This window comes from Balaenoptera physalus, assembly GCF_965194825.1.
Source record: "Balaenoptera physalus genome assembly, chromosome: 11".
Lineage (NCBI taxonomy): Eukaryota > Metazoa > Chordata > Mammalia > Artiodactyla > Balaenopteridae > Balaenoptera > Balaenoptera physalus.
The window spans coordinates 68,333,569-68,347,370 of record NC_138896.1 but is presented as its reverse complement, the minus strand read 5'-3'; the positions used below and the strand labels follow the sequence as shown (position 1 = coordinate 68,347,370).

At 48.5% G+C, this 13,802-nt stretch overlaps 1 protein-coding gene across 7 annotated transcripts in view; it reads left to right on the top strand.

The window, feature by feature from the left end:
* ZDHHC3 (zDHHC palmitoyltransferase 3) overlaps nucleotides 1-13,802 on the top strand; it is a 57,972-nt gene that overhangs the window by 35,421 nt on the left and 8,749 nt on the right. For 5 of the 7 annotated variants that reach the window (XM_082413891.1, XM_082413890.1, XM_082413889.1 and 2 more), the window contains one exon: nucleotides 3,167-3,297. In XM_082413891.1, coding sequence (XP_082270017.1) covers nucleotides 3,167-3,297 — 131 coding nt within the window. Of the gene's footprint in view, nucleotides 1-3,166; nucleotides 3,298-5,688; nucleotides 7,345-13,802 lie in introns of those variants that run through there. The other 2 variants (XM_082413894.1, XM_082413895.1) reach the window with 1 other exon arrangement.

Here is a 13,802-nt window from a genome sequence, read left to right as displayed (position 1 = left end):
GCTTTTGAAGTATCTCATTTAAATGTGCAAATGCTGAGGAAGGAACTCCAACCACAAAATTGCATAAATCCTGAGGGAAAAATATAGATGCTGAAAAAATAAATAAAATTTAAATTTTTTTTAAGAAGAATAAAAATAAGTTATAAGAAAACAATTTTTAATACAGTAGTCCCCCCTTATCTGCAGGGGATATGTTCCAAGACCCCCAGTGGAATGCCTGAAACCTCAGATAGTACAGAACCCTATATATACCATGTTTTTTCCTATACATACATACCATAGTTTAATGTATAAATTAGTCACAGTAAGAGAGTATCTGAATTGCCAGCATCACTGCTCTTGCATTTTGGGGTCATCATTAAGTAGAATAAGGGTTACTTGACCACAAGCACTGTGATACCACGGTAGTTGATTTGGTAACCGAGATAGTAGGTAGCATATGCAACATGGACATGCTGGACAAAGGGATGGTTCACGTCCCAGGTGGACAGAGCAAGATGGCGTGAGATTTCATCACGCTACTCAGAACAGTTTGTACTTTAAAACCTGTGGATTGTTTATTTCTGGAATTTTCCATTTAATATTTTTGCACTGAGGCTGACTACAGGTAAATGAAACTGCAGAAAGCAAGACCAAGGATAAGGGGAAGACTACTACAGATACTGGAGGAATTAAGAGAGGCCACCTGCTGGGCTCCATCTTTCACACATACATCTGTGAGACACATCTTGAGCAGAAACATCGTATTTTCATTCTTTTTCCATTGATTGGTCCCCCTCTTCATTTCATCATTTTTTAGGAGTTTTGCTCTTCCTGCACATACTGACTTCTTAGGCTTTTTCTTGCTATTATTTCCCCCAGAACTTGTGAGGCTGTGAAAAGGACAGTATCTTTAGCTCCCAACAAGATATTAAGAGGCTTTCCCTGCCTCTGTAGTTTGCATCTGCCCCCCTTCTACAGTAAGTCCGTTACATACAAACAAGTTCCGTTCTGAGAGCACATTCGTAAGTCCAATTTGATCGTTAAGTCCAACAAAGTTAGCCTAGGTACCCAACTAACATAATCCAACTAACGTAATTGGACATGCGAACACACGTTCACATCTTTGAAAGTTCGCAACTTGAAGGTTCGTGTGTAGGGGACTTAGTGTATCTCCCCGGTCCTGCCCCCATCTCTGTGTGGCTTGACCTCATCTAGGGGAAGAGAAACCCCATGGGTATTAGTCACCTTAGGCTGCCATAACAAGATACCATAGACTGGGAGGCTTAAACGTTTATTCCTCACAGTCTGGGAGGCTGGAAAGTCCAAGATCACGGTACCAACCAATTCCATTCCTGGTGAGGACCCTTTTCCTGACTTGCAGAAGGCCCTCTCCTCTTGTGTCCTCACATGGCAGAGAGAGAAAAGCAAGCTCTCTGGTGTCTCTTTTCATAAGAGCACTAATCCTATCACGAGGGCCCTACCCTCATGACCTCTTCCAACCCTCATTAACTCCCAAGGGCCCTGGCTCCAAATAATATCACATTGGGGGTTAGGGCGTCGGCATGTGAATTTTGGGGGGCGGTTCACAATTTAGTCCATAACACCGTGTCTCCCCATTTTTGTGACTGCCACAGTTCCAGCCCAAGCTAGAGAGGGGAAGGTCAGGCTATTAGTAAGAGCTCATAGTCAGGAGTTGGTACAGGATCCATGCCCACCCTGCCTGCCTTGTCCTACCCACCACCCTGACCAGCCCAGAAGCCAGGCAGGTACCTGCCCCAGCTGTGGCTACCCAGGGCCAGCCTGTCAGGCTGCTGGGCCACCCTAACCACACCCTGCCCAGCAAGGAACCAAGAAGGGAAGTCATGTGGAGGTGTTAAGTTCTGAGGAAAATGTGGGGAGATAAGGCATTTAGACAAGATGCTCTTACCCTGCTACCCATTCAGTGCTAGTGTGTCTCTAAGCTCGTTCCAGATTTATGTCCTTTTCCTCTCCTGACATTCCTGTGAGGGAGCTAGCAGGGCAGCTTGGAGGGGGCACTTACTCCCTGAATTCCCAAAGCCCAGTGAAGCCCAGCTCTGCCCTGCAGGATCAGACCCCTCCTGTCAGGAAAACAGGCCAGAACACTGGAAGAGCCAGAAACATGGGCCACGGCCCAGGTGTGACAGGCCCGGCAGCTGTTGGCAAGGGCAGGAGTCCTTGGGTAGTGAGTGCCAACCAAGGGGCCTGGACCAGTGCCACAAGTGGGGCCCCCGTCTCCCAAGGTGGTCCAGGGCTCTCCTGAGAAGCTGCCTTGATGGTGAAGAGCCAGAGAAGGGGTCCTCTGCCTGCTCACCCCCCACCATCTCCCTCAGCACCTCTGCTTTTCAGTGGGCTCGGTTTCTGACTTAGACTCTGCTCAGACAAAGGATTCTGCTGCCTAAAACAAAACCGCACATCTGGTCAAACCTCACTGCTCTACAGTGGAGGGAGTAGAGGCCTGGAGAGGGACAAGGACTTGCCTCGGGTCACACCCAGGTCAGGATGGGGTCGAGGTAGGGGCCAGGGGAGAGAAAGTGTCTGCTCTGGGCCAGGTGGCTCTTCTGTCAACTCCCCAGCGTCAGGACTGACTGTCTCAGGGATGCAGATGCTCCTGAGAGCGGGCCTTCCCCGTGGGGCTTACTGGGTCAGGCCAAGCCCCAGCACTTAGACTGCCCCCTGCCGAGCTCTAGATCCCACAGCCACTGAGTGATCCTCCAGACCTGCCTTTTCCTCTCACCCATGAGCAGATAGAGGCACAGGAATGCCCAGAAAATCCACGGCCAAACCAGGCCTGGACTGAGGCCCCTCCACCTGTGCAACCTGCGTTTTGCTCTCTGAGGAGAGGAGGGTCTCCCTGTGGTGTCATCAGGCCTTCGTGCCTCAGCTCTGAGTCCTTTCTGGTCCTTCCAGACTGTGCTGGGTACTGTGCTTGGCACCAGGATGCAGACATCCGTGCTGTCCGGGAAGAGGGACGGAGAGCAAGGAGTGGTGGGTGTGAGGGAGGGGAAGCCGGCAAGGTCCAGCCTGCTGAGAAGGGCTTTCCTGAGGGAGAGCTGGTGCGGCCAGGTGTGGGAGAGGACGGCCCCTGCCATGGCCTCGAAGCCAGAGAGGAGCCCTGGGGGTGGCGAGGGGCAGCCCTGAGCCCCACGTGTCCCTTCTCTTTCAGAGTGCAGCTCCTTCTCGCCGCCCACCACAGTGATCCTCCTCATCCTCCTGTGCTTTGAGGGGCTGCTCTTCCTCATTTTCACATCAGTCATGTTTGGGACCCAGGTGCACTCCATCTGCACGGATGAGACGGTAAGCAAGCGGGCAGCCTGCTCACCACCTACCTCCGCAGCTGGGGTCGGGGGAGGGCTGCTTGCAGGCCAGACCTGGGAGCCCAGCGGCCAGGCCCTGGGTGTGCAGGGCACATTCCTCCATTTGCAGTGACTCGGGATCTTCTTCCTCCCCACTTGGGACTGGCACTCACATCACACCAGGAATGGGGCCCCGCAGCCTCGGCAAAGGGTTCCCTTTTGTTACGAGCCCTTCCACCTTCCCGTGATGGTTCTGTCTTGTACACGGCTCTGGGTTGGGCATTCTGCTAGTCACTGGGTTGCCCTTCCCATCCAGTGGCCACAGGCTTGGAGACAGGTGGTAGACAAAGGGCATCCTGACCCAGGTGGCACAGACAGGGTCGGCTTCCCAGAGAAGGTGCCTTCATGAACAGGTCCTGAGGGTGGAGTCAGGAGACAGCCCAGTTTGGGCCCCCAGAGCAGTGGGCAGCAAGGCCCGGCTCTGGTCCTCGTCTGCTGCCTTCTACCTGCCCCCACCTTCCGCCCCGCTCACAGCTCCTTCTCTGGGAGCTTCGAAGCTGCTGGCTCGGCCGAGCTGGAGCGCGTACCCCTGGTGCCACTGCCACTACCTCTCAACCTTCCTAAGGTGTCCAAAAGCCTCCAGGTGGTCAGTCCGTGGCTGTGATGTGGGCATTTCTTCCCTGTTTGGGTTTGGGGTCTGGGTAAGGGGCCCCAGGAGGAAGGGGCAGCCCTTAGCTCTGGAGTGAGGTCATGAGTCCGTCCTGGCTTCCCAGGGTCCCCTTCAGAGGTAGGAGCTCTCAACAATCGTCTAGGGTTCTTTGGGGGAACTTCGGCCGATTGGGTAGTCAGCCTTAGATGGAGGCTCGTAGGAAGACTCGGTTGTTGCTGCTGCTGCTGCGGCCCCATCCCTGTGGGTGTGGAAATTGAGCATGTGCAGAAGGACGATGCTGCCGGCTGCCGAGGCACCACCATTTGGCTCTGGGGCAATTCCCCATGGTTTAGAAGGCTGGGTGCCTCTCAGCACCTTTTTTCTTTTATAAGCATTCATATCATTATAAAAGAGTGTCTGTAAAAATAGTAACCAATGGTGTAGATCCAGCTGTGTATCCATGCAGTAAATTGACAAACTTCTCTGCCTAAGACCTGCAGGGAACCCAGAGGTGACTGTCTGGCCCTACCCGCTGTTGGGACACCCCCCCAGGCCACAAAAGCCATGGTCTGGGGGAGCTGGAAGGAAAACTCTCACGGCCCTGGTCCTAGTTGTTCTTCCCCCTCAAGGCTATTCCTAAAGGGAGTCACATTGAAAGGAAAGGAGAAAGGAGCCGAGGGCCTGCAGCTCATGGGAAAGGGCATCTTGCCCTTGGCCTGTATTGTCCCAGGGCCCTAGGCTGTGAACCGAGACTCAGACTGGGCTGTCCCCTCAGGCCCCACCCCTGCTCCTCCACCTCACAGAGACCACAGCAGACAGACCCCTGGCCAGGCTCCTGCCAGGCTGCTTCTCCCTTGTCCTCCGGCCCCACCCGCTGACCAGCTCCTTCAGGAGAAGGGAAAAGGGAGGGATCAGCCTGCTCCCCCAGGCCACATTTTTCTTGCGAGACTTGGCCAGGGGGTGGTGAGGGCTCTGTGACAACTGCTGAGGTGGCCTTGGGTCACACTTCTCCCCAAAGGAGCACAGGAAGGCCTTTGCCGGGACTGAGACTGAGGCTGAGCGGTCTGTCCGTGCGGCCCTTCTAACCTATACTAATCCCTCTTCTTCTCCTCTGTGGTGACCTCTCCCTCCTGTTCCACCTCCTCCACTGTGCCTCGCCAGTCCCGCTAAGCAGGGCGCTCCTTGGCCTCCCAGGCTGGGGGGCCTAACAGCACCAGAGCTGGTCCTTTAACTTGGTTCTTTTTTTTGTCTGCAAAGTGGTCATAGTAGCTTCAGACTTACCATGAACCGATCCCAAATTAACAGCCGTCCTTGGCTATCATGATCTCAAGCTCCCCGCTAGCTGAGGCTTCCTGCGCCCCAGCCTTCACAGTGCTCCCACACACACAGCTCAGCACCAGGCCTGAAGCGCCTCTGCAGACCCAGCAGGGACTCACTTAACAAAACACTGGACTGCACAACTAGGAACAGTGGCTTAGGGGCCTGCTGACTTTGCTCATTTGTCCCTTCCTTCCTGGAGGGACTTATACATACGTGCCTATGTGCCCACCCAAAAAAAAAATTGTGATTTTTTTCTTTAGCACTTTTTATGAGAGAAAGAGAAGAAAAATGTACTATGTAGATAAGCTTCATGGCTTTAAAAAGGAAGCATTTTCTCCATTCACCTTGAGCTAATGGATATCTCTCCCCCAAAACCACAGCAGTAAAGTGCTTGACTGAAAGTATAATTGTTCTTGTTTTCAGGGAATAGAACAATTGAAAAAGGAAGAGAGAAGATGGGCTAAAAAAACAAAATGGATGAACATGAAAGCCGTTTTTGGCCACCCCTTTTCTCTAGGCTGGGCCAGCCCCTTTGCCACGCCAGACCAAGGGAAGGCAGACCCGTACCAGTATGTGGTCTGAAGGACCCCTGACCAGCATTGCCACTCAGACACAAACCACATCCCAGCACTACCATCCAATCCGTTCTCATGAACATTTAAACCGAAAAAGCAAAACAACTACTCTAAAACATTTTTTTTAATGTCTCAAGTAAAATGGCTGAACATTGCAGAGAAAAAAAAATGTCCCCACGTTTTATTTTTAAAAGATCATCCTTTCTATTTTTTGGTGACCGAAGCTGCTTTTCTTTTTTCCTTTTAAAATCACTTCTCTGATCTCTGGTTTCCTCTCTGCTGTCTGTCTGGCATGACTAACGTGGAGGGCGCTGTCTCCAGGCCATGCCGCCTTGTACTAACTGAGTCGTGACGCTTGTGCGTGGATGCACCGGCCCGGACACCTGTTTGGGACGCATAGGAGGGCCCATGACCTCCCACTGCCCAGGAGGCAGTGGTGAGCGCCTAAATGGGAGTTAAAACCTCACCGAAGATGGATGCTTACTCCTTGTGACCTGAGAGGGCCAGGATCAGGGCTGGAGCCCTAAAAAGGGTCCTTGACACAGTGGCCTCATCCCCCATGTGAACACAGTTCGCCTCCTAATTCACAAAATCAATTGCCTGCGTAGTACTTTATGGGCTGTGGGTGTGTATAATGACTTTGGGGTGGGGGATGGAGATGAAAGGGGTCTTATTTGTATTCGGAATCACCAGTTATATTCCAACTCTGATTATTTGGAAGAATGTGAAAGAAAGAAGTTTTTCCAGTTCAAAATGCCTTATACAATCAAAAGAAGAAGAAAATGACCCAGCTTCAGGCAAGCTACATTTCCCTCATTAACGTTTGCTTCTTCTCTGACCTCCCCACCTCCCTCCCTCTCCTAGCGAGGTGTCGGTTAAGCAGTGTTACTGCCAAGGGAAACAGCCTCAGCTCCACTGTCAACCCCTTCTTCCTCATTTTGTAAATCCCTGCAGTGGGTTTACTTTCTGATATTTTAGACCCATAAATGTGCACATACCCATGTCTTGTCTGTATTTTAACCTGGGAGACCATTATCCTGCGTGGGCTGACCGTGATGCAAGGGCAACATTACAGCCAAACATTTTAAAGTTGAGAGATGGCCATCCATCCACTGGAATCGGCAGACACACCTAAGCCTGCAGCGCCGAAACTGACTAGCTTTTCCATTTGCACACTTGTGTGTTGAGTCTCATTTGAAGGAGGAAGGGCCTGAAGACAGTGCGGGGAGGTGAGGGGACAGGGAGTATGCATCAAATGCAGAGGTCGCAAATCCAAATACCATCTCAACATGGATTTGTTTTTTTAAGCGATCACCACAAACCTTTTTTTATCTTTTGTTTGGGGTGGGTTTGGGGTGAGGTTTATTAAATCAGCCCTGGGTGGGGAGAGACTTCATCTAGCTATGTGATCTTTCAGAAAAGTAAGTGGAACATGCTGCCTCTTTTCAATTCTGTCAGTGCTTCCACATGGAAACAAAACGCAATAAAATTTTTCCAAAACCTGTTCTGGCTGAGCTCCCATCTCTCACAGTGTTACCCCTCGGGGAGAGCCGATCGTCCAGTCAACGTGAGTGTGCTGCGTTTGGGCATTTCTTTCATTGCTTTTAAAGGACATGTATGCATGCTCCCTCTCTTGAATGAGGTCTCTACTGCGTCACCACTAAAGGACGTTTACAGGCCCCTCTTGGACAAGCTGCCCCCACCGGGCCTCTCTCCTCTGGCTCTTTCTGCTGCCTGAGTCCCTTCTCTTATGCTTGTGGGCTCCCAGTTGCTACAGAAAAACTCATCAGGTCTGTGGAGTTTGCTTCTAGGGTTGGGCCTGGGAGAGAGACCCATTTTCTTCGGCCCACCCAGCAGAAGGCAAAGTTGAGCCAGAGGAAATCACTGGAAGCTTCCACACACACCCTGGGACATCGCTTTGAGAAGCTCTTCACCATGCCTCGGATGTTTAACCAAGGAACCCTGTGACCTTTTCCAAGTCAATTAACTTCGACCTGCCTCTGCTGTGCTGTTTACGCCATGGTCAAGGCTGTGATCTGGGCTTTTTTTTTTTAATGCTGCTTTTAAATCTAGTTTGTAGCATTTGTTGCCCATGTGCTTTTTTTTTTTTTTCTTCCTGCATATGTTTATGAAAGAAGTGTGGTGTTGAATGACTCTAGGGCAGTTTGGAAAGCTCTGACTCTGCTGCTGTCCCTCATGGATCCATCCCTTGGGAGACAGTGCTTTTGCTCTGCTCTTCCTGCCACAGAAGGGAGAGTAGGACTCAGGGAATATTTTTAAGTATTTGGTTGCCTCAAAATACCCCATCTTCAAGGGCATTTTTTTTTTAAGTGACCCAAGTTGGTTCTTCCTCCCATGGAATTTCTAAGGAATACAGTAGATAGTGCTGAAGATGTATTGAATTTTTTTCAGATCCTAAAAACGGAAACTCATCATTTACACCTAAGCGTACCATGTATATCTTTACCAGAAGGAGAGTCTCCTTCCGACATCCTGTATGATTCTGTCTGGGTTTTTACGAGCCCTCTGGCTGAAAGAATGAATTTTCCCCAGTTCTCAAGCCAGAGTGAAATGCTGTACTCAGAACATAGGAATAGCCCCAAATTCTCTGTGTTCTTCCTATTTTATCTTGTTGAGATGGAGAACGTTTTGCCAGGAGCACAATGACTAAGGAATGTGGCTGTCCTCTGCAGCATAGTGACAGGAAGAAACGGGCATCCCTGAGCCCTCCTCAGTATTCCCAGACGTCTGATGAAGGAGGACACCTCTACACAAAGGCAGCCCTAGCCTTTTGCTTCGGCACAGGAATCCTGACAACACTGAATGGTGTGTGCATGGGAAAATGAGACAGTAGTAGCCACAGTCTTTCAGAATGTGGGCTCTGAGGAGTGGGAAGGAAAAATAAAGAGGAAGGTGACTTGGCCAGTTGGATTAGTTGACTCCTTCCTGCCTGTCAACTTCCTGTTTGTGTTCATAGCAACCAGACTGACCATGCAAAAGGCTTAGGAGCAAACAAATCTATGCATATTTCCACAGCCTTGGTGACATCATGCGCAAAGTGGATTCGGGTAGAAATGTATGTGTTACGTCTCCTTTTAGTCATACCATTTCATCTTTGTAATACTTTTTCCTTGGAAGAACCCAAAGTGAGACACGTTGAGTTACCAGCTTTTAAAATCCACCTTCCTGGGGGCTTCCCTGGTGGCGCAGTGGTTGAGAATCTGCCTGCCAATGCAGGGGACACGGGTTCGAGCCCTGGTCTGGGAAGATCCCACATGCCGCGGAGCAACTAGGCCCGTGAGCCACAACTACTCAGCCTGCGCGTCTGGAGCCTGTGCTCCGCAACAAGAGAGGCCGCGACAGTGAGAGGCCCGCGCACCGCGATGAAGAGTGGCCCCCGCTCGCCACAACTAGAGAAAGCCCTCGCACAGAAACGAAGACCCAACACAGCCAAAAAAAAAAATTCCACCTTCCTGATGAGGTAGATTAAGCAATGTTTATTAAACACTTACGTGAGGTTGGCGTCACACAGAAACCCCAGACTTTGAGAGCCTGGGCTGGGCTCTCCCAGCTAGGCCAATGGATGTTACGTTTTTCTCACTTCAAAACTTGTAGTGCATAAGCCTCCAGGGTGGGCCAGCCAGTAGAAGTGAGGGGTTCCAACCTAAAAGGGGACCTTAGTTGTCAAAGATACGTGAAGAGAAGATGTTTTTACTAGATTCCCTCTTGCGAATCTTCTTGCTGAGGATGTACTGAGGCAGTGCACCCCACAGTGTGGTCCATAGACCAGCAACATCTTCATCACCGGGGGACTTAGAGATGCAGATTCTCAGGCTCCATTCCAGACCTGCTGAATCAGGAACTCTGAGCGGGTGGGACGGCAGCGGTCTGCATTTTCACAGCCCTCCAGGTGATGTTGACGCATGTTAAAGTCTGAGGATCCACTTGGGGCTTGCAGGGGTTGCCCAAAGGCCTGCTGATTAAGTGATCCTGTGTGCTGCGGGGCTCAGTGTGGTGCTGGGTGGGCTGTGCCCACTGTGAGCCCCTCTTCCCTCATAACCAGCGGCTTCCCCAGCCAATGAATGCTGAGAAAACAAGGAAAGTATTTGTTTGAAGGAGAGCCAAACTGTTAGTCTGTCCAGCAATCTTTCTGCACATCTTATCTGGCCAACTGGTTTCTGGACCGAGGGGCCCTTTGGGTGAAGAACCATCCCAAAAGGAGATGAGACAAAGTGAAGCCAGGGTCCTCCCAGTGGGAGCGGTGGCCAGCGAGTGATTAGAGCCTGGGGCGGCCACGCACATGAATGTCCTGGTCTTTGGTTTCCATCTGTGGACCTCAACACCCATGTGGCTTTTTCTTATATCTTTTAAATACATATCTGCCTGAGAATCACCTAACAAAGGAAAAGGATTCACAGTGAAACAAAGACAAGCCACTGACGAGTCTACTCTCCCAAACCAAAGACTTCATTCCCCGCCCCACCCCCACCCCCCGCTTCCTCAAGAAAAAATCATTAATGACTTGAGCCTCGTGATTACCCTAGCAAAGCTGAGTGAGCCCCAGGGATCCCTCATCTGCGTGCACGGGAGCTGATGACGCCGATCCAAGGAATTATGAAAAGCGTTGCAGGATAGTGTTTGCAAAAACCTTCGGGGGAAAGACATGTGCTCTGACATGTACATAAAGGATGCCCTGAATTTCTGCAGCTGAGGTCATGGGGTGATGGGGCCTTGGGCCCTGGCCTCGGTCTTTGGTTCAAATCCCTGCTCAGCTGCTTCCTTCCTGTGTGACCTTGGCAGTAATTTACTTAAGCCTCAGTTTTCTCGTCTGTAAAATCAGGGAGATAATCTAAATCACAAAATTGCTGTGAGGATTCAAAGAGAGAAATGAATGTGAATGTTAGGATGGTGTCTGGCACGTTGTATGGCTTTAGGGAAGGTTTGCTCTGTTGAAGCTGTACTTTCAGACCATGTGCACAACTGTTCATGATGTGTGAGATCAGTGTATTGGTTTGCAACAGAATTTTTTTAAAGAAATAAAAAATAATGCATTACACCTTGTAAAATACGTATTGTTTCATGAAACTGGGGTGAGGGGGGGTGTGCACACGCATTCATATGCAACAGAAGAGTATTTCCTATTGTGGGCTGCACTAAAAAGATGTGAAACCACTGATGAGGAGAGAGTTGTCTGGCCATCTCTGAGGAGGACACATTTGCATAAGCTGCAGCACCTCCGACTTTCTACGTCTGAGATGCAGGGAGCAGGGGGACCTCCTGCTCTTGCTCCGTGGGCCTTAGCTGAGTCCTTACAGAGCATGTGCCTGGGTCTCTGCCTCCTGGGGAGCCGTAGTCCTGGTACATTCATTTTGGGGCATTCGTGAGTTTGTTTATAGATCACAGCTCATGTGTCACCCAGGGAGACCAGGCCCAAAAGGCCCAAGTCACACACTCCCTGCAAGAGGTGCTGGTTTAGGCTGTTGCCCCCTTACCAGGAATCAACCATTCTTGTCTGCATGAGCCTGAAGTGGGTATCACTGCTGCCTCCGCAAACTTCCAGCTTAAGAACTCTGCCTTCAGGATGCCTTTATAGCCACACAGAACTCAAAATTGAGTCCTACCAGGAAAAAGAAATCCCACTGGCTCCTCCTGAACCTGAGGGTCCAGACCCTCAGCCTTCCTTATGCATCAGATTCGTTTGGAATATTTTCTCCTCTTCAGACCCAGAGTTGACACTCCTGGATGTTTACTCAGCTGCTGAGGAGGTTCATCTGGTGGGCAAACCAGGCTCCATCTGGAACATTTTTATGAGCTTGCTGAGGAGGTTGAGTAGAGACCAAGAGTGCTCTTCTGGGAACACGCCACCACAGGGGAAAATCATCATCCTGTGGGCTCTCTTTTTTTTTTTTTTAATTAAAAAAAATTTTTTTATTGAAGTATGGTTGATGTACAATATTATATGTTACAATATATGATTGAAAAATTTTAAAGGTTATACTCCATTTATAATTATTATAAAATATTGGCTATATTCCCTGTGTTGTACAATATATCCTTGTAGCTTATTTTATACAGAACAGTTTGTACCTTTAATAACTTACTCCAATATCGCCCCTCATCTTTTCCCTCTCCCCACTGGTAACCACTAATTTCTTCTCTATATCTGTGAGTCTGCTTCTTTTTTGTTATATTCACTGGTTTTTTGTATTTTTTAGATTCCACATAGAGGTGATATCATACAGTATTTGTCTTTGTCTGACTTATTTCACTTAGCGTAATACCCATCCATGTTGTTGCAAATGGCAAAAGTTCTTTTTTTATGGCTGAGTAATATTCCATTGTATACATATACCAGATCTTCTTTATCCATTCACCTGTTGACGTACACTTAGGTTGCTTCCATGTCTTGGCTATTGTAAATAGCACTGCTTTGAACATTGCGGTAACTTTTTGAATCAATGTTTTTGTTTCTTTCAGATATATATCCAGGAGTGGAATTGCTGGGTCATATGGTAGTTATATTTTTAGTTTTTTGAGAAACCTCCATACTGTTTTCCACAGTGGTTTCACCAATTTACATTCCCACCAACAGTGCACAAGTGTTCCCTTTTCTACACATCCTTGTTAACATTTGTTATTTGTATTGTTTTCGATGATAGCCAGTCTTACAGGTGATACTGTAGTTTTGATCTGCATTTCTCTGATGATTCGTGATGTTGGCATCTTTTCACATGCCTGTTGGTCATCTGCATGTCCTCTTTGGAGATCTGTCTATTCAGGTCTTCTGCCCATTTTTTAAGCAGCTTGTTCGTTCATTTGTTTCTTTGTTGATATTGAGTTGTATGAGCTGTTTATATATTTTGAATATTAACCCTTCATCGGTCATATAATTTGCAAATATTTTCTCCCATTCTGTAGATCGTCTTTGTTTTGTCAGTGGTTTCCTTTGGTATGCAAAAGCGTTTAAGGTTAATTAGGTCTCACTTGTTTATTTTTGTTTTTATTTCCTTTGCTCTAGGAGACAGATCCAAAATTTTATTGCTATGATTTATGGCAAAGAGTGTTCTGCCTATGTTTTCCTCTAGGAGTTTTATGGTTTCTGGTCTTACATTTAGGTCTTTAATTTATTTTGAGTGTATTTTGTATATGGTGTTAGAGAATGTTCTAATTTCATTCTTTTATGGGTGGCTGTCCAGTTTTACCAGCACCACTTATTGAAGAGACTATCCTTTCTCCATTGTATATTCTTGCCTCCTTTGTCTTGGATTATTTTCCCAAAAATGTGTGGGTTTATTTCTGGGCTCTCTGTTCTGTTCCATTGATCTGTTTGTTTTTGTGCCAGTACCATACTGTTTTGATTACTATAGCTTTGTAGTATAGTCTGAAGTTAGGGAGCATGATTCCTCCAGCTCTGTTCTTCTTTCTCATGATTGTTTTGGCTATTCTGGGTCTTTTGTGGTTCCATACAAATTTAAAAATTATTTGTTCTAGTTCTGTGAAAAATGCCGTTGGTATTTTGATAGGGATTCTGTTGAATCTGTATATTGTCTTGGGTAGTGTGGTCATTTTAACAATATTAATTCTTCCAATATAAGAACACGATATATCTTTCCATCTGTGTTGTCCTGTGGGCTCTTTTGCTTCATTTCCCTCTGCAGCTTTTCTCTGCCTTGGAGTGAGGATTTGCAGTAGGATTGAAAATGCATTGGGCAGAGAGAACACACCAGTTCTTGTCCTGGTTCTGAGGCACAACCAGCAGGATGAGCTTCGGCCGCTGTCACAGCCTCTCAGAACCCCTATAACAAGTGTTAGTACTAACACCCACCTCCTCTCAGGGTGGTTGTAAGGACCCACAGTCACAGCTTTAAGTGAGCTCAGTCAGTGCAGACCCAGCGAGTCTGTCATTTCTGGGTGTCCCCTCTGCAGCCTGGTCTGCCGTGTGGCCACATCCCAGCTCCCCTG